Source organism: Cervus elaphus, chromosome 24 (assembly GCF_910594005.1).
Source record: "Cervus elaphus chromosome 24, mCerEla1.1, whole genome shotgun sequence".
In the NCBI taxonomy this organism is placed as follows: Eukaryota; Metazoa; Chordata; class Mammalia; order Artiodactyla; family Cervidae; genus Cervus; species Cervus elaphus.
The window spans coordinates 68,173,963-68,192,250 of NC_057838.1; the positions used below are offsets into that span (position 1 = coordinate 68,173,963).

At 48.0% G+C, this 18,288-nt stretch overlaps 2 protein-coding genes and 1 long non-coding RNA gene across 8 annotated transcripts in view; 1 reads left to right on the plus strand and 2 right to left on the minus strand.

The window, feature by feature from the left end:
- The window catches only part of NR2C2 (nuclear receptor subfamily 2 group C member 2), a 108,594-nt gene extending 107,753 nt beyond the window's left edge, over positions 1 to 841 (minus strand). Inside the window, exon 1 of one of the 2 annotated variants that reach the window (XR_006337529.1) lies at positions 411 to 547. The gene's annotated coding sequence lies outside the window, so the exon portion shown is untranslated. Of the gene's footprint in view, positions 1 to 410 lie in introns of both variants that reach the window. The other variant, XM_043886027.1, reaches the window with a different exon arrangement.
- A 95-nt stretch (positions 842 to 936) lies between these two features.
- Positions 937 to 12,327, plus strand: LOC122682822. The gene is made up of 2 exons (XR_006337531.1): positions 937 to 1,275; positions 12,148 to 12,327. It is a non-coding gene; the product is annotated as an uncharacterized LOC122682822 (long non-coding RNA).
- FGD5 (FYVE, RhoGEF and PH domain containing 5) overlaps positions 12,187 to 18,288 on the minus strand; it is a 125,516-nt gene continuing 119,414 nt past the window's right edge. For all 5 annotated transcript variants that reach the window (XM_043886021.1, XM_043886020.1, XM_043886018.1 and 2 more), the window contains 2 exons: positions 14,249 to 14,403; positions 12,187 to 13,402 (listed from right to left, as the gene is read on the minus strand). In XM_043886021.1, the coding sequence (XP_043741956.1) occupies positions 13,366 to 13,402; positions 14,249 to 14,403 (192 nt within the window). In that variant the 3' untranslated portion in view covers positions 12,187 to 13,365. The remainder of the gene's footprint in view (positions 13,403 to 14,248; positions 14,404 to 18,288) is intronic.

Consider the following 18,288-nt stretch of genomic DNA (forward strand, 5'->3'; position numbering starts at 1 on the left):
AGCCAGGGAGCGAGGGAAGGAGGGCTCTGGGGAGGAGCAGGCGATGAAGGAGGAGGAGGGGAGCCCGGCCCAGCCGGAGCCGTCGCCGCCGAGGACAAAATGGCGGCGCTGGCGGAGGGCCAACTGTGAGGCGGGGCCGCCGTGTCCCCCCTCCGCCCCCACCCTCGCGCCGGCCGGGCCGGTCAGGGGGAGCCCGCTCGCCTCGCCGGCCGCGGGCGGGGAGGGGAGGGGAGCGGCCCGGCCCACTATGCAAAGCGGCCGGCGCCACCGCCCCGTGGCAAAGGTAAAAGGGTCGGGTTCAGCCGCCGCCGCCGCCGCGGCGCCTCCATGTCCGCGCGCCAGGCCCGCCCCCTCCGCCGCCGGCCCGAGCCCGCCCCGGCCCTTTTTTTTTTTTCCCCTTCAATTTTTACCTCAGGATTTGGCGCCAAAGCGGCCTCGAAGCAGGTCCCGTGTCTGCGGCGGGTCGGCCCCCGGCGCGGAGGGCAGGACGCGGGGAGGAGGCCGGCTTCCCGGCGTCGGCGTTTGGCGGGAGCCCCCGGGCCGCTTAGGCTCGCGGGGCAGCTGGCGAGAGACGGGACGCCGAGGTGGGAGCTGGACGGCGGGGGCGGGCCCGGAGGCGCCGCCGGGGTCGCGGGGAAGGAGGGGTTTGTTATTGTTTTTGTCAGTGAAAGGTCAGAGTTCGTGACCCCGGTGCCGCCGCCGCCGCCGCCGCCCGCGCGCTGGGAGGAGGAGGGCGAATGTTCTTCTTCCTCTTCCCAGCGCCAGCCTCGCCGCGGTCGCGGGGGGCGGGCGAGCACGCGATTGGCTGAGGCGCGCGCGCGCGCCGGAACGCGCCGGCCGCGCTGCTCCGGCCGGCCCCTCCGCGGCCGCGGCCCGGGCGGCGACTCCGGTGTCCGCTGGGGTCTCCGCCCGGGTTCAGTCGCGCCGCCATACGGCCACCACGGAGGTTAAACGCCGGGGTCATCAGGGCGAGGGGTTGGCTGGTCGTTGTCAGAAACCGGGAACGCCGGCCTCCCGTTATTCGGGGTGGCCCGCCCGCCCCTCCCGGGGGGCCCGCGAGCTCCTCGAGGCCGGGCGGGGGCCGTGTTCTCGCCGTAACGTTCCCCACCCCGGCCTCCGCCGAGCCCAGCCGAAGCCTCTGTACTTGTGGACTGAAGAAGTGATGGCGGCGGAGAGCCCGGAGGGCGGAAGTGGTTGGTTTGTTGGGTGGGCGTTGACCTGTTCGTGCCCTCGGTGCGGATGATCCGAGGATGCACCAGCTTCTGGGAGTATCAGGTAACGTGTTGAAGCCCTGCCAAACCTGTCACTGTCTTTTCTGGAATATATGCCCCAAGTCTTAACGTCCAGAGTCTCCTCGCGGTTTGAAACTGAACAACAGTGCTTCCGTTCAGTTCAGTCGCTCAGTCGTGTCCGACTCTTTGCGACCCTATGGACTGCAGCACGCCAGGCCTCCCTGTCCATCACTAACTCCCGGAGCTTGCTCAAACTCATGTCCATCCAGTCGGTGATGCCATCCAACCTTCTCATCCTCTGCCGTCCGCTTCCCCTGCCTTCAGGCTTTCCAGCATCAGGGTCTTTTCCAATGAGTCAGTTCTTCCCATCAGGTGGCCAAAAGATTGGCGCTTCAGCTTCAGAATCAGTCCTACCAATGAAGTGTAACAATGCTTAAGTGTATATAAACAAACTCCTTGTAGAGTTGCTTACGTATATAAATACAGTTGCTTCTCTTGATCCTATGAATCTTGGGTTGTAGGTATTCACTAGATATTTCTCTCAGTGATGGTTTGACTTGCTTTGCATGGTCGGACTGCCGTTTTATTTGGGACGCCCTCAACTGCATAGGCCAGGCTGCTTGATCACCATGCTTTGTAGGCATAAGATCCGCTGGTTGATTTTTTTCCCTGAACTTTTCTTGTTTATTATGAATAAATTCTGACTCCAAGATGGATGATTTAACCGTGTTTTTTTTTTCCAACCAGTAGCCATTTAGCTTTTATCAGTGTGACCTCAACTTTTGAGTATTTTGTCCATAATCTTGTAATGTTTTTATTTGCTAGGAAATGCTTTTACACACCCATTTTCCTTGTTTTCACCTCTCAAGGAAGAGGAAGATGAGAACCAGAAAGGTCAAATGATATGCCTAAGGGAACACAGTATTTTGGTGATAAATCCCTGTAAACATGTACTGCTTTGTAATTGTGTACTTTCCTCCCCCAAATTAGGTTTTCAGTGTTGAATACCGCTTCTGGCTATAGCTTTAAAATACACACATTGAGGTTCTTTGTGTTTTTTGGGGGGGGAGAAGGGGCAAACAAATTACAATTGTACTAGATTTTGAAATGAATACTAAACAATAATTAATGTTTCTGTGATGGCTTATGATTTTCTCCATTTAATACTCACAGTTCTGTGAACAAGGCACTGTTATTTCATTTTACTGAGGTGAAGGAACTGATGACCAGATAAGTGACCTTTCTGGTGCTACAGGTGCAGAAAATGAAGCCAAAGCTCTGATCTAGTCCTTTTGAACTTTTATGTTGTAAGCCATGCCATATCAGTTTGCTCTGTTTGTAGTAGTAGTCAGTAAATTGCCAGTTAAAACCTTGGTTAATGTTGATATTAAAAGTAATAGCAGGACCTTCCTGGAGGTCCAATGATTAAGCCTTGGCTTTCCAATGCAAGGAAGAGGAGGCCTGGTCCTGGAGCTGAGATCCCACATGCCTTGTGGGCAAAAAAACAGAAGCAATATTGTAACAAATTCAATAAAGACTTAAAAAAACTTTTTTAATAACAAGGCTTCATAATCTTGAGCACTTTTCTGCCTCAGGAAACAGAAGCACATGGACATGCACACGCAGACTGCTGTACAGTATCAGCAGGTAACAGGCCTCTGCAAACAGGTAGGCCCTGCCAGAGTGCCGTTTCTTTTGCTCCACTGTGTGTTGGACAGAAGTTTTTAGTGGTAACTCTTAAGCGACTTTGTACCACTTGATGGATTTTATAACAAAAATACACACATTGTCTTACACTAGGTATACTTTTCTTTATTTGACTATTAATACAAAATATCCACATTTGCATTCACAGTGCTTTGAAAGTTGTTTTATCAGCCTTTAAACTATTCCTGATTGGGGAGTGCACTTCAGAACTGCCAGGCGCAGGCTGGGTCTGAAAACTCTGGGTGGGGCCTGGCAACAGCATGTCTACTGGGCACCCCATATCATTCTGATGCATGCCACAGGCTCAAATCACTGATCGAATTCCAAAAACATGTGGCAAAAAGAAAACTTTTTGTTCAAGAATTTTTTTTAACTTCTTGACTATGCCTGAAGACTACTCATTCACAGAACCATTGGGAATGATCTATCTGGTAGTACCCAGCACTTCTATGTTCATTTCCTCAGCATCTACCCACACTGAGCCTGTACTGAAATGTGCCTTGTACTTATCTCAGCCCTTAACACAGTACCTAGAACAGAGTGGGTATGAAGTGGGTACCCACTTCATAGTGAATGCTTTTCCCAGCAGCAGTGTATGATGAATAGTGTTGGTATTATCTTGTTTTTACGGATGAACTCAGTGAAAACATGGTTTAGTTAGACTTCCTGGAGCTGGCCTGTGAGCCTGAGGCTTCTAGCTCCCTACACAGAGCCTGTGAATGAGATCGAGGTATTCACTCTCCTTGGCCTCTGTGGTCCTCTGGACAGGTCTTTTTTCCCACAACACCCAACACTTAAAAACAGGTCTGTTCTGCAATCATTAACTGAGAGCAGGAAGTAGATAATGCAGTTTTCACTTTATACCTGAGTAGATGTTTTTTGCCATCCAAGCTTATCTGTGTTTAAATGACAAATGTTAACGAAAATCAAGTTTTAAACAATAGTTGTAGATGTGCTAAATTTTTCAAATTACTGTTATCAAGTTTTTTACCTAAAAGGTGTGGCTTTTGTGATAGCGTAAATAATGGTTTTTCCTTTTTATTTTCATAGACTAGGAAGACTTAATAATTACCTTCATAAGTACTTATGTACATCTTTGTATCATTTTTCTGTAATAGCTTATTATTAGTATTTGTGACACTTCTGTCATTTATATAATGATGACACATTTATAAAATAAACTTTTAAACCTAATATAATTGTTACTAGCCTTTTTTTAAAAAAATAACTTGGAATCTGAATAGATGTAATCACTGAATACCAGATTGCACATTCCTTATACTTACACATTATCCTGTTTAATCTTTATAATAACCCCGTGAAGTAGATGGTATTATCTTTTTTTTTTTTTTTTTTTTTAAACAACTGAAGAGGCAGAAAACCTTTTAACAGAGGGAGAATAACATCTGCAAAGTCACCTGGCTGGCATGTGCTGGGACATTTATCGTAGTGATTTCTGCTAAGTTTTATATGTGTGTGTGTGTGTATACACACATGTTTTTTTTTTTTGTTTTGTTTTTGCTCATGCTGCCCAGCTTGAGGGATCTTAGTTTCCAAACCAGGATTGAGCCCATGCGCTGGGCAGTGAAAGCCTAACCACTGGGAATGGTAGGACCGCTAGGGAATTCCTTCTGCTTAATCTCTTCTCTCCTTGAGGACTTAGAAAAGGAAAAAACCTTTCTCTTCTACCCACCTGTGTAATTTTGTCACAGTCAAGCTCTGTCATGGTAGAAGGTTACTTGGGGAAGTCTCAGCTTCTGTATCAGTGACCCTTGTTCTTCCCAGGTAGAGAAAGCCCAGTGCTGCGGTGGATGGATGGTTCTGGAACACAGGAACACTGCAAGAGTGGGTCCCAGACCCCTCCGGAATGGCTTTTACTGAGTCATGACTAAGGGGTTTTGTTGTTTCTGTTTGGGTTTTGGCCATGCTGAGCAGCATGCAGGATATTAAATCCCTGGTCAGGGAAGTGCCAACTCTGGTTTCTGCCCCCCAGCTCCCATGCCTTAATAAGTTTTACTTGGTTCACATTATCTTGAAAACAAGGGAAAATCAGATTATCTTCTCAGAATAGGGCACCTGCTGGGATTTCCCTGGTGGTCCAGTGATTAAGACTCCATGCTTCATTATCAGAGGGCACAGGTTCAATCCCTGGACGGGGAACTAAGATCCTGCATCCCACAAGGCATGGCAAATAAAGTGAAGTGAGTGAAGTCGCTCAGTCGTGTCCAACTCTTTGCAACCCCATGGACTGTAGCCTACCAGGCTCCTCTGTCCAAGGAATTTTCCAGGCAAGAATACTGGAGTGGGTTGCCATTTCCTTCTCCAGGTGATCTTCCCAACCCAGGGATTGAACCCAGGTCTCCTGCATTGTAGGAAGGCGCTTTTACCATCTGAGCCACCATCCACCTGCCCTTGGTCCCCTGTTTTCAGAATATGCTTGGGAGCATGTTGTGTTTTTAAATGTCATCTAATTGGGCCTCTTTGAGTCGTGAGGCCTGGAGTTCTTTACTAATCCAGCACCACCTCAAGAGCTAAGCCACTTGGGGCTGCCAGCTGTCTAAAATAGCATTCCTTGAGTTTCCTAAGAGATGAGTTCCACCCCAAAATCTGTTCACTATAGCCCAGGAAATGCACCTCAAAGCAGATTCCTTGGAAAAGCCTCTCCCTTAAGTGCTTTGCTTTGGACCCCGCCCTCAGCCTTGGGGAGAGAGGGGGATGCTGCTAGAGGCCTCCGGCTTCCAGGGAGCTTTGGGTGTGTGGTCAAGACTGAGGGTCTAAACAACACAAATCCCCTTGGTTTTACCCTCACACTTGGCCCCTCCTCCTCTGGTCCCAAGTTTAGGTCTCATCTCTGTCTTAACTGCTGTGGTCTCCTAGCCTTCCTAACTAGTCCAAGTAGCTTCCCTCCATATCCATTCATTCATCCACCCTTCCTTGCTCCGATTGTGCTGCTGCTGAAACAGCCACTCCTAGCCCTCTTCTGTTTAAGAAGTTCTCTTAATGGTTCTGCATTGCTTAGGGCTGAAGGGAAAACTCAGATGCCTAAGGTGAGGACCTTGAGTTGGGGTAGGAGTCTAGCAGGCAGTCTAAGGGAGGTTCAGAAACACACAAACACCATTCGCATGTTAAATGGTGTTAGTGACCCCTGGCGAGCTCACCACCCACTTAAAGGGTAGAGCCCCTCATCAGTACCTGGAATGCGGCCCAGAGACACCGCATCTCAGATTTCTCAAGAGAAGCCAGGAATCCAGACGTGTAAATGTGAAATTTCTTACCTTTAACATACTGCAGTTTGCAACTGGTTTCTAAACTCTGCAGGCCAAGCAAGCAGCATCTCTTAAGCATGGTTCTGGGCCTCAGAACTAGTTTGGGACCTTTGAGTAAACAGATAAAATCCAAACTCCTGAGCCAGGGCGATTGAAAGTCCTTCCCGGGGTCCTTTCTGCCACCTTCTGATGGCAGTGGTGGTCTTCCGACAAAAACACTGTGGAACTCAGAATTGTGATTCTATTGAGCATAGTTTGCATGTCAAGGAAAGGAACTTGGCAGGCAGAAAAAGAGCCCCTCGTTTAGAAGTTGAACCCAAAGTGTGTGTGTGTGTGTGTGTGTGTGTGTGTGATGCAGATGGGATGCTGTTCCTCTTCTAGTTCTTATATTTTGAATAAACTTCCTGTCTCCTGCCAGGGCAGGAGGAGAGCAGTCACTTGTCTGTACAGCGTGGGGTCAGGGGATGAGGGTCTCAGGGTTCCTCATAGACACTCAATTGGCGCTCCTGTCTTTACTCCCTTCGTGGCCTTCCCAGACCCTGTGCCTCTGGCTTCCGAGCCTGTTCCAGAAGCAGAGGCTGATATGTCTGGCTGGCATCTCTCCCTGGGGGTACCTTTAGTGTTCGAATTCTGTGCCAAGGTAGCCGTCACTGTCCCCACATGTTGTATCTTCCAAAAATGAGTTTCCACACCCTGTGCCTCCTGGATTTTCTCTGTCCTTCAGGTTATATCTTTTTATTCGTTTACAGTCCTTTCAGTAGGTTTTGGGAGGGAGCCAAGAAATGCATGTTTCCTGGTTATCTAGCTTCTTCTTGAGGCTCCAGGTTTCAACATGAAATTTGATTTGTTCAAAGACATTTCAGAAATGACAGGTAAATCAGCATTTCTTTGTGCTAGGAAAGTCAATATTTAAGAGTGGATCAGAGTTTCAATCGGCAAAGTCAGTTTCAAAAAAAACAAAGAATTTTTGTAGATTTGCCATGAATTTCATACATTTTCCTCTTTGCAGTATTTTGAAGCGTTCAGAAAAAACCAAGTGTCACTACTTTTGAATATGTGATTTTAATTCTTCTGTTTTGGTTTAATTTGCCTAATTTGTCTAATTGCAACTTTGTGCTCTTTATTTTTCCCCCCTTACCTGATACTCTTAAGCCAGTGGTTCAGAATTTTTTTTGACCATGATCTATTAAGTATAAATATAGTTTACATCAACAAGCAGCACATCATATATAGTATGTGTGCGTGTGTGCTTAGTCGCTTCAGTCATGTCTGACTCTCTGCAACCCTGTAGAACGTGAACCCGCCAGGCTCCTCTGTCCGTAGGATTCTCCAGCCAAGACTACTGTAGCGGGCTGCTGTGCCCTCCTCCAGGGGATCTTCCCAACTCAAGGACTGAACCCTGTCTCTTACATCTTTTGTATTGGCAGGTGGGTTCTTTACCACTAGCAGCACCTGAGAAGCCAGATATGTACATAGTATATATGTACATATATATGTATGTACATATACATATAGTACATGTACATGCATATACTATATACATATAGTACATAATCATATATACATATGATTAAAACAAAAATGTCATGAATCTGGTCCCTGGTGATGATGGACTATCCTGCTGCCTTCTACTTTGCTCTCGGTTGTGTGAGGCAGGGTGGGGTCCTGGTTGTGATCCATGACACTGATTTGTAATTCACTCTCAGAGTTTGAAAAACAAGGAAAAAGAAACTTCATTTATGGTGCTTTTTCCCCCCTTTCTTTTTTGCTTTGCGCTTTCTGGATACAGATTTTCTCTTGCCCAAGCTTCTCTTTCGCTCCCCACACTGTTACAACATCACCCTCGAAAGGTGATCAGCACAGAGAAGAGACCTGTCACTCTGCTCTGCCAACACAGAACGCCCTTTCCTGTAAGTCATCATCAATCACCTGTCCACAGGAGAGACCCCGGCCACATAGACAGCGTGTCTGCAAAATCGCTCCATGACCACCAGGAGGCTGTGAGGGTGGGCACAGGGCCTTAAGCTTCTCCTGAGAGTTCTGTGGGAGGGGATGTTAACGTGCCAGGCACTGGCTCCACAGTCCCGGGTCTGAGCTGGCTTCCCCTCCGATGTCCACCGCCTCAGCTGTGTATTCCTCCTGAGATCGTCTAGCACACTGTCGCATCCTGAAAGGTGCCGTGAGGTCCCGTCATGGTACCAGTGACAGCCGTCATTGCTAACACGTCATTCCAGATGCCCTTGGGTCTCCTCTTTGTCTCAGAATCTGACTATCCACTGCCAATTCCAAGTTTGGCCACAACCTGGGGTCACTGCCCACAGACCAAGCTTTGACTCTGAACACCTTCGCAGACCCTCCCAAGCCCAGATCGCCAGCCTGCACATCCACAGTGTCCCGAGGGCACTTGCAGACCTAGAGAAGGGAACCCCAGAGGAGAGGGGTGAGCCACGGGAGGAGCCCAAGGCCACACAGACAAGGCGGGGATGAACTCCACTTCACGCTGGCCGTCTCAGGCCACAGAACCCACACAGCTGTCCCCCGGGCTGGCCCCGCCTCCAGTGTTACCCGCCGCGCCCCAAGGGGGGCAGCCTTGGTAAGGGGGCCCAGGCTCTGTTGGCAGCATGTTGTACACAGTGGTCACCCCGACAGCACTGCTGTGGCTTCACACGACTGACTGACCGGCCCCCGGCTGTGCCCCGCTTGGTTTCGTTTCTGGAAATAACCCTGTCCCTTGGGGACATGGCCCCCCAGGACACAGAGGTGTTCTCTCTCCCTAGGAACTGGAGTGGCAAGGGTGTGATGGCTTCCACCCCAAAATAAGACCTGTCCATTCTTACAGGACATGTGTTAACTGCAACCTTCGGGCATGACTTCACCAGAGGATAGAAATTCACAAAGGGTTCAAGAATAGCAAGTAACTGATCGATTTTTAGCTTACTATTATTTATAAATATATCTTAGAAATTCTAATCTATTCCATTATGTGAGAAACATGTGGTGAATCCCCAGGATCACTTGCCTTAAAAATCCTTCATATGTGAGTGTTCCCCCTAACATGTCAACTGAATCACACTAGAAGCATGAAATGTTAAAACTTTTTAAAGCGTGTGTACTTTGGATTTAAAATATTAAGTTGGATTTTAAATACCCCAGCTTAAGTTGAAGCAAACCTTGTGCATGATAGCAGAAAAACAGAACTGTATTCATCGTTGCAGTTAGAATACTGAAATAACACTGGGTTACGTACATGGTTGGATAAAGAAATGCACCTTGTGTGTGTTATGACTTTGGGGAAAAGGTCCTACTGACTGGCCCACAGCAGTCAGAGTTTTCTTTTGATTTTAGGAGGGACTTCACATTGCAAGTCTGAGAAAATATTAATAACTCAGAGTATCAGCTCACACACGTTGAACAGAGACACTATAGGGGAGCAGTATAGGGTTCCCGATCTCGAGTGTGTGACTCTGGGCTAGTGACACAAGGTTTCTATTCCCAGTTTCCTCATCTGCAGAATGGAGATAATAAGAAGAACTCATCTCAACACATCCTTGGGACAAATAAATGGAGGAGCGGGGTTAAGGTGCTTAGAGTCCTTCATGCTGAGATGCTTGCTATTTATTATTTGTTGTTAATAATCACACAAAGGTCTCCTAGGAGCTTGTGAGAGGTCAGTGCTGTTGGCTGCTGATTTAGTAATTGATTAGGGGCTTAAAATACCAGTAACATCAAACCAGCCTCCCCAAAGTCACTTAAAGTAATATATTCAGCAATATATGTAACAGATGCCCCAATAACACTTACGTAAGTTAGTCTCCCACAAAACATACCCCAAATTCACAGCCTCTTGGGAACCAGCGTTGGAATCAAGCTGACAACGGACGGTAGGTCAGAGAAACCCGAAGAATCTGGAGCTTGGGAGACACTGTCCAGCCCTGAACCCACCCTTTTTTCCCACCTCCTCTCATTGAGCGGATCTCCTAGGTGTCTAATGCAGCATGAAGCTGGTTTCCTTTTCCTTGCTGTTGAAAAACAGACATCTTAGTGTGGGCACAGTTGTCCCCTCAACTGACAGTTAACACGTGGAAGCAAGGAAGCCTCCTTGCTCACAGAGGCCGCATACCCCAGGCTGAAGCCATGAATGGAAGAATCTTCCAGAATGTTGTTGACTTTGTCCCAAGGCAGAGAGAAAGCTGGGCTCCATCTGCTCCCACCACTCCCAGCCCAGGTGGCCTCGTCCTCATTTACGGCCTCAGTGTTCAGCGATGCCATTCCCACTATCAATCAAATGAGAGGCTGGACTAGACGGAGAAAGCACTCTGACCCGCACACCTCAGCCCCAGCGCATGGTGCACACCCCGACACCCCCTGGGCGTCACCCCCACACCTCCCCAGCCCGGGCTGTGTCCAGGGGAGTCTGTCAGCCTGAGCAGAACAACTCAGAGCGGATTCCTGACACCCAGAAACTTCATCATGGGGGCCCAGGACCTCAATCACCATCCTGGACGCTCCCGTGTGCGCCGCTTCAGTGATGACAATCACACTTCTTCCTGCTGACGAGGTCCCGTCCAGGCTGGAGAGACACACCCAGTCTCAGGAAAGCTGTGAAACCACCGCAGTTAAAGGGAGTGCTACCTGCTCTCCAGGGCCGGGGCCTGCAGTCCGCTTTGACAAACAGCCGGTGTGCGCTGAGCGCTCTGGGGGGCCGGGAGGGTCTCCGGGTGACAGGTGGAGGCCCCGGGACTCCGGGCCGCTGGTTTCTGGGTCACGGCACTGCCTCCTCCCTAGAAACGCACTCTGCTGGGGACATGCAGGAGGGGCTGCCCGCGCCCCCGGAGGGCAGGCGGAGAAGCAGTAAATTGTGGGGCCGTGGGCGGCTGCTCCTGCAACCTCCGGGCCCAGGAGAAAAAGTGCCGTCAGCCAGGGGGGCGGCTTCCTCTGAGCTACTCCGGGCTCACCCAGTGGGCAGACAGTGACACAAACATGTGAGGCAAGTCGGACAGAGAGGGTGGCGGGTGAGGGACAACGAGCAAAGTGGGCCAGAAGAGATCGGATGAAATGAGTCTTCCGAGAACCAGGGGGCGCACAGGTGAAAACAAGGCCCAGGGAACCAGGCAGGTCGTGGCCCCCCCACGCAGGAACTGTGGAAGACCTCTGCGGCTCCCTCCTCTTACGAGACCCATCTGATGTGTTCTATCTACAACCCGGGTTGCCATCAGGGGCAACGATTCACCGAGAAGAAAAAGCCCCGTCACAGCTCCTTTACAGAGTACCAGAAATAGGATGTTACTCGGGGAAAGAAACCTTCACGGGACTTCCGGACACACAATTCTACCTGGAGCTCAGAAACTGACAACGGGGCCACAGCACAGGCAGGCTGGGGAATGCCCGCTTCCTCTTGCTGAAGTCTTGCTGCACTTAAAAAATATATATATATTAATTAAATTAAATATAAATTAAATTAAAAATTAATTAAAATTTTAAAAATGCTTTATTTGGCTGCACTAGGCCTTAGCTGTACAGGCAGGACCTTAGAGCTTTGTTGCAGCCTGCAGGTGTGGCATTCAAACCCTTAGCTGCAACATATGGGATCTGGTTCCCTGACCTGGGATTGAACCCAGGCCCCTGGATTGAAAGCGTGGAGCCTTAGCCACTGGACCACCAAGGAAGTCCCTTGCTGTGCTTTTTAAAGGCTCAGAGTCTAGAAGGCCCATCTCAATAGGTCTGATGATGAAAATGATTCCAGGGAGTTAAGTCCTCAAAAATTAACAAGAAGACCTCTCTTATCACTTAGTCTGGGTCCTCAAAATGTTTAACCAAACATTTTTTAAAGAAGAACTGCAAACTAGAAAAAAACAAAATTCCCCTGAAAATATTTAATGTAAGTTAATTCCTAGAGATGGTGCTTTTTATAAAATGTTCAGCAACTGCCTTTTTTTTTTTAGGGAACAGGGCAACAGGAAGGTGGGGACAAGACATCAAAAAACGATAGGATTGCTTTTTATTTCGATGACAGTAACAAGGAGGCCCCCCGCCACTCTGCTTTATGTAAAAACACGTCCAGCATCGTGAGCAGTCATCAGCGGGAAGGGACCAAGCCCCAGGCGCCCACAGGGCATCTCAAGCCACAATTCTAGGCCTCCCTCAACTGTGTCCAGAGCCACTGGCCAACACCACGAATTCACCTTCCCATCGCATCTTGTCTTCTCTCCTTCCCTCTCTTTCAAGGCTTCAGGAATACAGCAGAAGGATCACAATGTCGAAAACAAGGACAGTTCTCACAAGCATATTGCTGTCGGCCTGTGCGGGGTAAACTCAGGAAGGCACGCAATAAATTAAAGCAGACCCCATCTCTCGGGAGGGTCTGTGGTGACCTCCAGGGTGGGGGCCGGGTCTGCCAGCAGCCAAGTTTCCAGCACTGGTGAGGTGTCAGGACCGCTATAGGGAGGAGGCAGTTTCCTCCTTTAGGAAGCTGCGGTGGTCTGCAGGGTGAATGGTCGCTTGGAGGAGACAGCCCTCCGCTTCTGCTCCCAGGGTTTCCTGGCCCTGAGCCCTCCGAGGCCAGGGGGACCCTCCTGGCGTTACCTTTTGGTCCACCACAGCCAGTGCTGGTGGCAAATTAGTCCACAGGACTCCATCTACCACTGACTTACGGAAGTCCCTTGGGGGAAAAAAAAAATCAAACCGGAGGTTGCTGCTCAGGAAAACAATAAAGTGCTTTTTGATGACAGTAGCTGTTATCTACTGGTTGTTTTTCATTTCACCTGAGGCACCGACATCAACGACATGAAAGGCGATCATGTTTACCAGGAGTGAAAAAAAAAACTGTAAAAGCTTGTTTCCACTAAGAAGCCTGCAGTTCTACAACGTACTTCTCTACTGGTTTCCACGTCCTCATGGTACTAAATTTTAACGCACTACTGGAAAGGGAAACAGTTTACGCTGGAGTGGGGAGGGTGGACAACACGAAGACAGAAAAGGTCCATAAATATCCCTTAAGGGGTCCACTTGTGAAGGTGTGAAAGAGGGGGTGACAGCCAAAAAGGCCAGGCCCCGTGCTGAACCCAGATGTGTGTCTGGACGGGTGGAGACACGGATTGGCTTCTGGAAGGGTCCACATATCAACCTAAGAGTGTCCTCTGAGTCCACATGCTAGGTAACTGCTATAACACACTTGCGTCTTCCATGGCCTCGATCCACCTGCAACACACAAGAGGGGAGACACTCGGAGTGGAGGTTCTGCCTGGAACTCTGGTCATGGAACCCAAGAGTGATGAGACAATACTATCATTAATCCAAGGTGAGCGACCAGGTCCTATTCTGCTTGTTTCCCTCGCATTTAGCAAAAGGCCCGGAGTGCGGTGCACAGCTGCTGAATCAGTGCACCCCTGTATGGATGAGTCATAATACAGGCAGCCCCCGCTTTCTCATGCTTTGCTTTCCTGTGCTCAGAGACACTGCCTTTTCTCTAAATTGGAAGGTTTGTGCAAACCCTGTGTCCAGCAAGTCTAGCAAGCAGCACCCTTTCCCAACAGTATTTGCTCACTTTGTGTGTCTGCGTCACATTTTGGCAGTTCTCACCGTATTTCAGACTTCTCCATCGTTAGTCGATTTGTTGTGGTGATCTGTGACCAGTGGTCTTTGTTGTTACTACCCCAAAAAGATTATGACTTCTGAAGAGGCTCAGATGATGGTTAGTACTTTTAGCAATAAAGTATTTTCCAGTTAAGGAACACACACTTCTGTAGACATAACGCGACTGCACAGTTAATAGACTACAGGATAAATGTAACTTATGTATGCATTGGGAAACCCAAAAGCTTGGGAGTCCCTCGACTGCCGCATGCGCTTCATCGTGTGGTCCGGAACCCCACCCACAGTCTGTCTGAGGTCTGCCTGGGAATTTCAATCCGCTCTTCTGCTGTGGCCCAAGGGAACCTGACAGGACAGGAGAGCCAGAGAAGAACAGAAGCCAAAGCCCAGGGTGACAGCTGGTTCCTTTCTGAGAGAGGGGACGGGGAAATGCAGGACTAGTTATTTTGGTACCTCTGAGCCGAATTACTATCCTCGGCTTTGAAGCTATAAAATAGGGTTTTCTTATGGTAAAGATGAAAAGTAGGTCCGGCTTCACTGCTGCCTTCCTCCTTGCCTGGTGCAATGGTGAAGCCAAGCAGGGGCATACTCTCCAAGGCCACTGTGTCCTGCAGAGAGGCAGAGGGGAAAGGGACGTTAAACACACCAAGAGCTGAGCATCCACGCTCTTCACCCTTACTTCCTGCCAGCACCAGTCACGAGGAAAAGAGATTTAACATTCTGCGACCACATTTACAGAGTCCTGGGACTTCCACATTATCCTGCTTAGTCTTCATGACGGTCATGAAAGGCGTCAGCCCCAAGCTAAGAAGAAACTGAGGCTCAGGGAAGGTAAATAACGCCCTAAGGTCACACATCGTGGAAGGGACAGGGCCAGCGCTGGAACTCATGAACACCTGAAACTCCGCATTCCTTCCACTGACTTGGTGTGGAAGTGACTCAGATTTTCCACTGTCATTACCCCCGTTAATGTATTCAGTGCTCAGCCCCCCACGGTCTCTTTCACAGTGCTTCAATATGGAGCACCCAGGCTGTTCGTGCTACAAAGTTGGTAACAATTTGGTGAGATGCACCCACAGAATGCACACAGGTCTTAAAATCACGGAGATCGGTGGAAAAAGAAAGAGCTTTATATATGTAAAGAACTTTTTATAATAAACACACCCATATTTATGTACAGATACACGTCCATAAAGAATACAACTTAATAAGATCATACATGAAGAGAGATAAATGGTTAAGCACATTAGAATGACTGTTGGGAAAGAAGGGGGAGTTAAATTTGTGTATAAAAGGCAATCAATTTTCTAAGGCTGCTAGACCAGAAAAAAACATCTGACAAAATTCAACATCCACTCATGATAAAAACTCTTAGCAAACTAGGAAATAGAAGGAAACTTCCTGGGTCTTCCCAGTGGTACAGTGGACAAGAATCCACCCGCCAGTGCAGGGGACATGGCTTTGATGCCTGCTCCAGGAAGATTTCACATGCCCGTGTGCTACAACTACTGAGCCCGCATGCCCAGAGGCTGGGCTCTGCAACACGAGAAGCCACGGAATCCAGCTCACTGCAAAGAACAGCAGCCCCCGCTCACGGCAAATAGAGAAAGCCCTCATGCACCAACAAAGACGCAGCGCAGTCAATAAATAAACAGAAGGGAACTTCCTTAATCTGACAAATGGTATCTATACAATATCCACCAATACCATCATACCCAATAGTGAACTACTTAATGCTTTTCCCCTAAGACTGAGACAAAGCAAGAGGGCACTGCCCGTTACCAATGAAATTCAACACTGCCCTGGAGGCCCTAGCCATTTCGCTAAGACAAGAAGAAGAAACAGAAGACAGCAAGATCAGAAAAGAAGCAAAACTACCTGTGCATAAAAAGGACATGTCTGATCACAAAACAACTACTAGAACTAATAATCAATCTAGTGATGTCACAGGACAATTAATTATTTTTTAAAAATATTTTTGTACCATCAGTGAACAACTAGAAAATAAACTCCATTCAAAACTGCCTCCAAAAATAAAAGTTAGGAATAAAGGTAACAGAAATGAGAGAAGTATAAGAACCTCTATACTAAAAAGTACAAAACATTAAACACAGAATTTAAAGAACTAAATAAATGGATTATTCATGGGTTGGAAGATTCAACATGGCTATGGTGTCAATTCTCCCCAGACTGATATATAGATTCAATAATCCCTGTCATAATCTTAACAGACATTTTTATAGAAATTGACACATTTATATGGAAACACAAAAGACCCAAAACAACCTTTAAAAAGAACAAAGCTGGAGGACTTACACAAGGCTTACTATAAAGAATTAAAACCACATTAAGATACTACTACCCTTTCACCAGAATGGCTAAAATTAAAGACTGGCAATACCAAGTGCTCACAAACGTGGAGCAAACAGAACTCCCGAATTTACCTACATTGTTGTAGAGACTATAAAACGCCACACCATTTTGGAAAACTACCCGTTAAATTCTTAAAGACCATGTGTATATTGTGTGATTCAGAAATTCCATTCCTAGGTATTCACCCAAGGTAAAATAAAAACCTATTTTCACACAAAAACCTGTATGCAAAAGTTTAAACTGGCTTTATTCATAATCACCTCAAATTGGAAACAACTCAAATGTCCTTCAACTGGTGAATGGATAAACAAAGAGGTATATTCACCAAATGGAATACTACTCAGCCATAAAAGGGCATGACCAACTGGCATGCAACAATATGGATGACTCTTAAAAACATTGTGTTGAGTGGAAGAAATCATCCATGATTCCATTTATCTGAAGATCTAAAAGATATAACTAATATAATGGTAGGAAAAGATAAAACACAGTGTGTTGCCTCTGGGGATGGGGGTGAGGTGAGGATTTACAGGGGTATGCATTAGTCAAAACTTAACAAATAGTATCAAGATTGGTGTACTTTATCATATGTAAGTTGTACTTCAAAATAAAAAAAAAGAAACACAAATATTGAACTCTTAGGGAGAATTAGCTCAGTTAGTAAAGAATCCACCTGCAATGCAGGAGACCTCGGTTTGATTCCTGGGTTGGGAAGATCCCCTGGAGAAGGGATAGGCTACCCACTCCAGTATTCTGGCCTGGGTTGTGAACAGTCAGACAGAACTGAGTGACTTTCACTTTCACTGAGCGACTTTCACTTTTCAGGGGGAATTATACTTAAAAAGCATCAAAAAGCAAGATGGATGAGAGACTAATAGATACTTGATTAAGTACAATAATATGTTAACTGTAAAATCAAAATTCCTTCAATGTTTATGTTTGAAATTTTTTGTAATAATAATAAATATATTAACTACATAATAAAATACTGGGAAAAAAATGTAAAAGATTCCTATATATTTCTGACAGGCACTCTCTCCCAGGGCTGATACTGAGTAGCAAGTTACCTCAGGGTACATGATGGGGGTGCATGGCAGTAGAAATCTGCCCATTCACTTTATCAAATCTCCTTCTTCTGATGGAATTTGAAAGCTTGGCCCTGTCACTGGTTTAGGCTTACTGAGCCACTGTACAAGTTCCTCTCTCTGAAGAAGTGGCTTTGGAAGCATCCTGAAATCCATCTTTGAAAACCAACCCACGCTGTCACTTCCATGACAACCGTCGCTCAGGACATAGAGGCTCGGGCTTTTCCGCTCTCAGACAGGATGCACACTCTGACGGTTGGTTAACTGTCAATAGCTTTTGTTCCCCAAGTGTGTGTTCCATGAGATGCTCTGTGGAGGAAGGGCCTGCTCTCAGGACAGCTGGGCACTCTCCACACCTCGGGGACCCACAACACACCCTTGTGCACCCCCTCAAAAGGACTGCTGTGAGGAAGTCTCACAAACTGTCCGCTCAGTTCTCTCAGAACCCACGTCTCAGAGGGTCCCCCCGCCGCTGTGGGTGTCCTGTGGAACGTCCACTTGGGGGGGGGCGGTCCCCTCTACGCGTCTGGGATCCTCGACGACGGGGCTGACTGAGCTGCAGGTCCCTTGTGAGGGAGCTTTATGCGCCCAAGGGGACATGCCTTCTGCCGGGTCAGGGGAGAAGGGCCCGCCCTGAGGTGAGGTGCTCATCCTCGTGGGTGAAGCACCCACCCTCTGGAGGTGTGGAGAATGCATTTAAGTCCCTTTTTCCACAGCGGATTTCGCCTGCGGAAACCATCAGAAGATGGGGGTCTTTCACCTTATCTCAGAGGCTGAGCCCGAGCCGGGACCAGAGCGCCCCCTGCCGCGCAGCCCCGCTCACACCTCTCCCCTGCAGAAGCAGGGGGACAAGGCCTCTCCCCGCTGTTTCCGCAGGTGAAAGTCTAAGATGGGATACACGTGAACGTCGGGCTTCTTTAGTAGAAGAAATGCCATGCACGAGGCAATACAGTTCCCTGACGGATGCACGGACACAGAGACGGTAGCTTCACCAGGCTCTTGCCTTCCGTCCCGAACGACGGAAGCGGAGGGCAG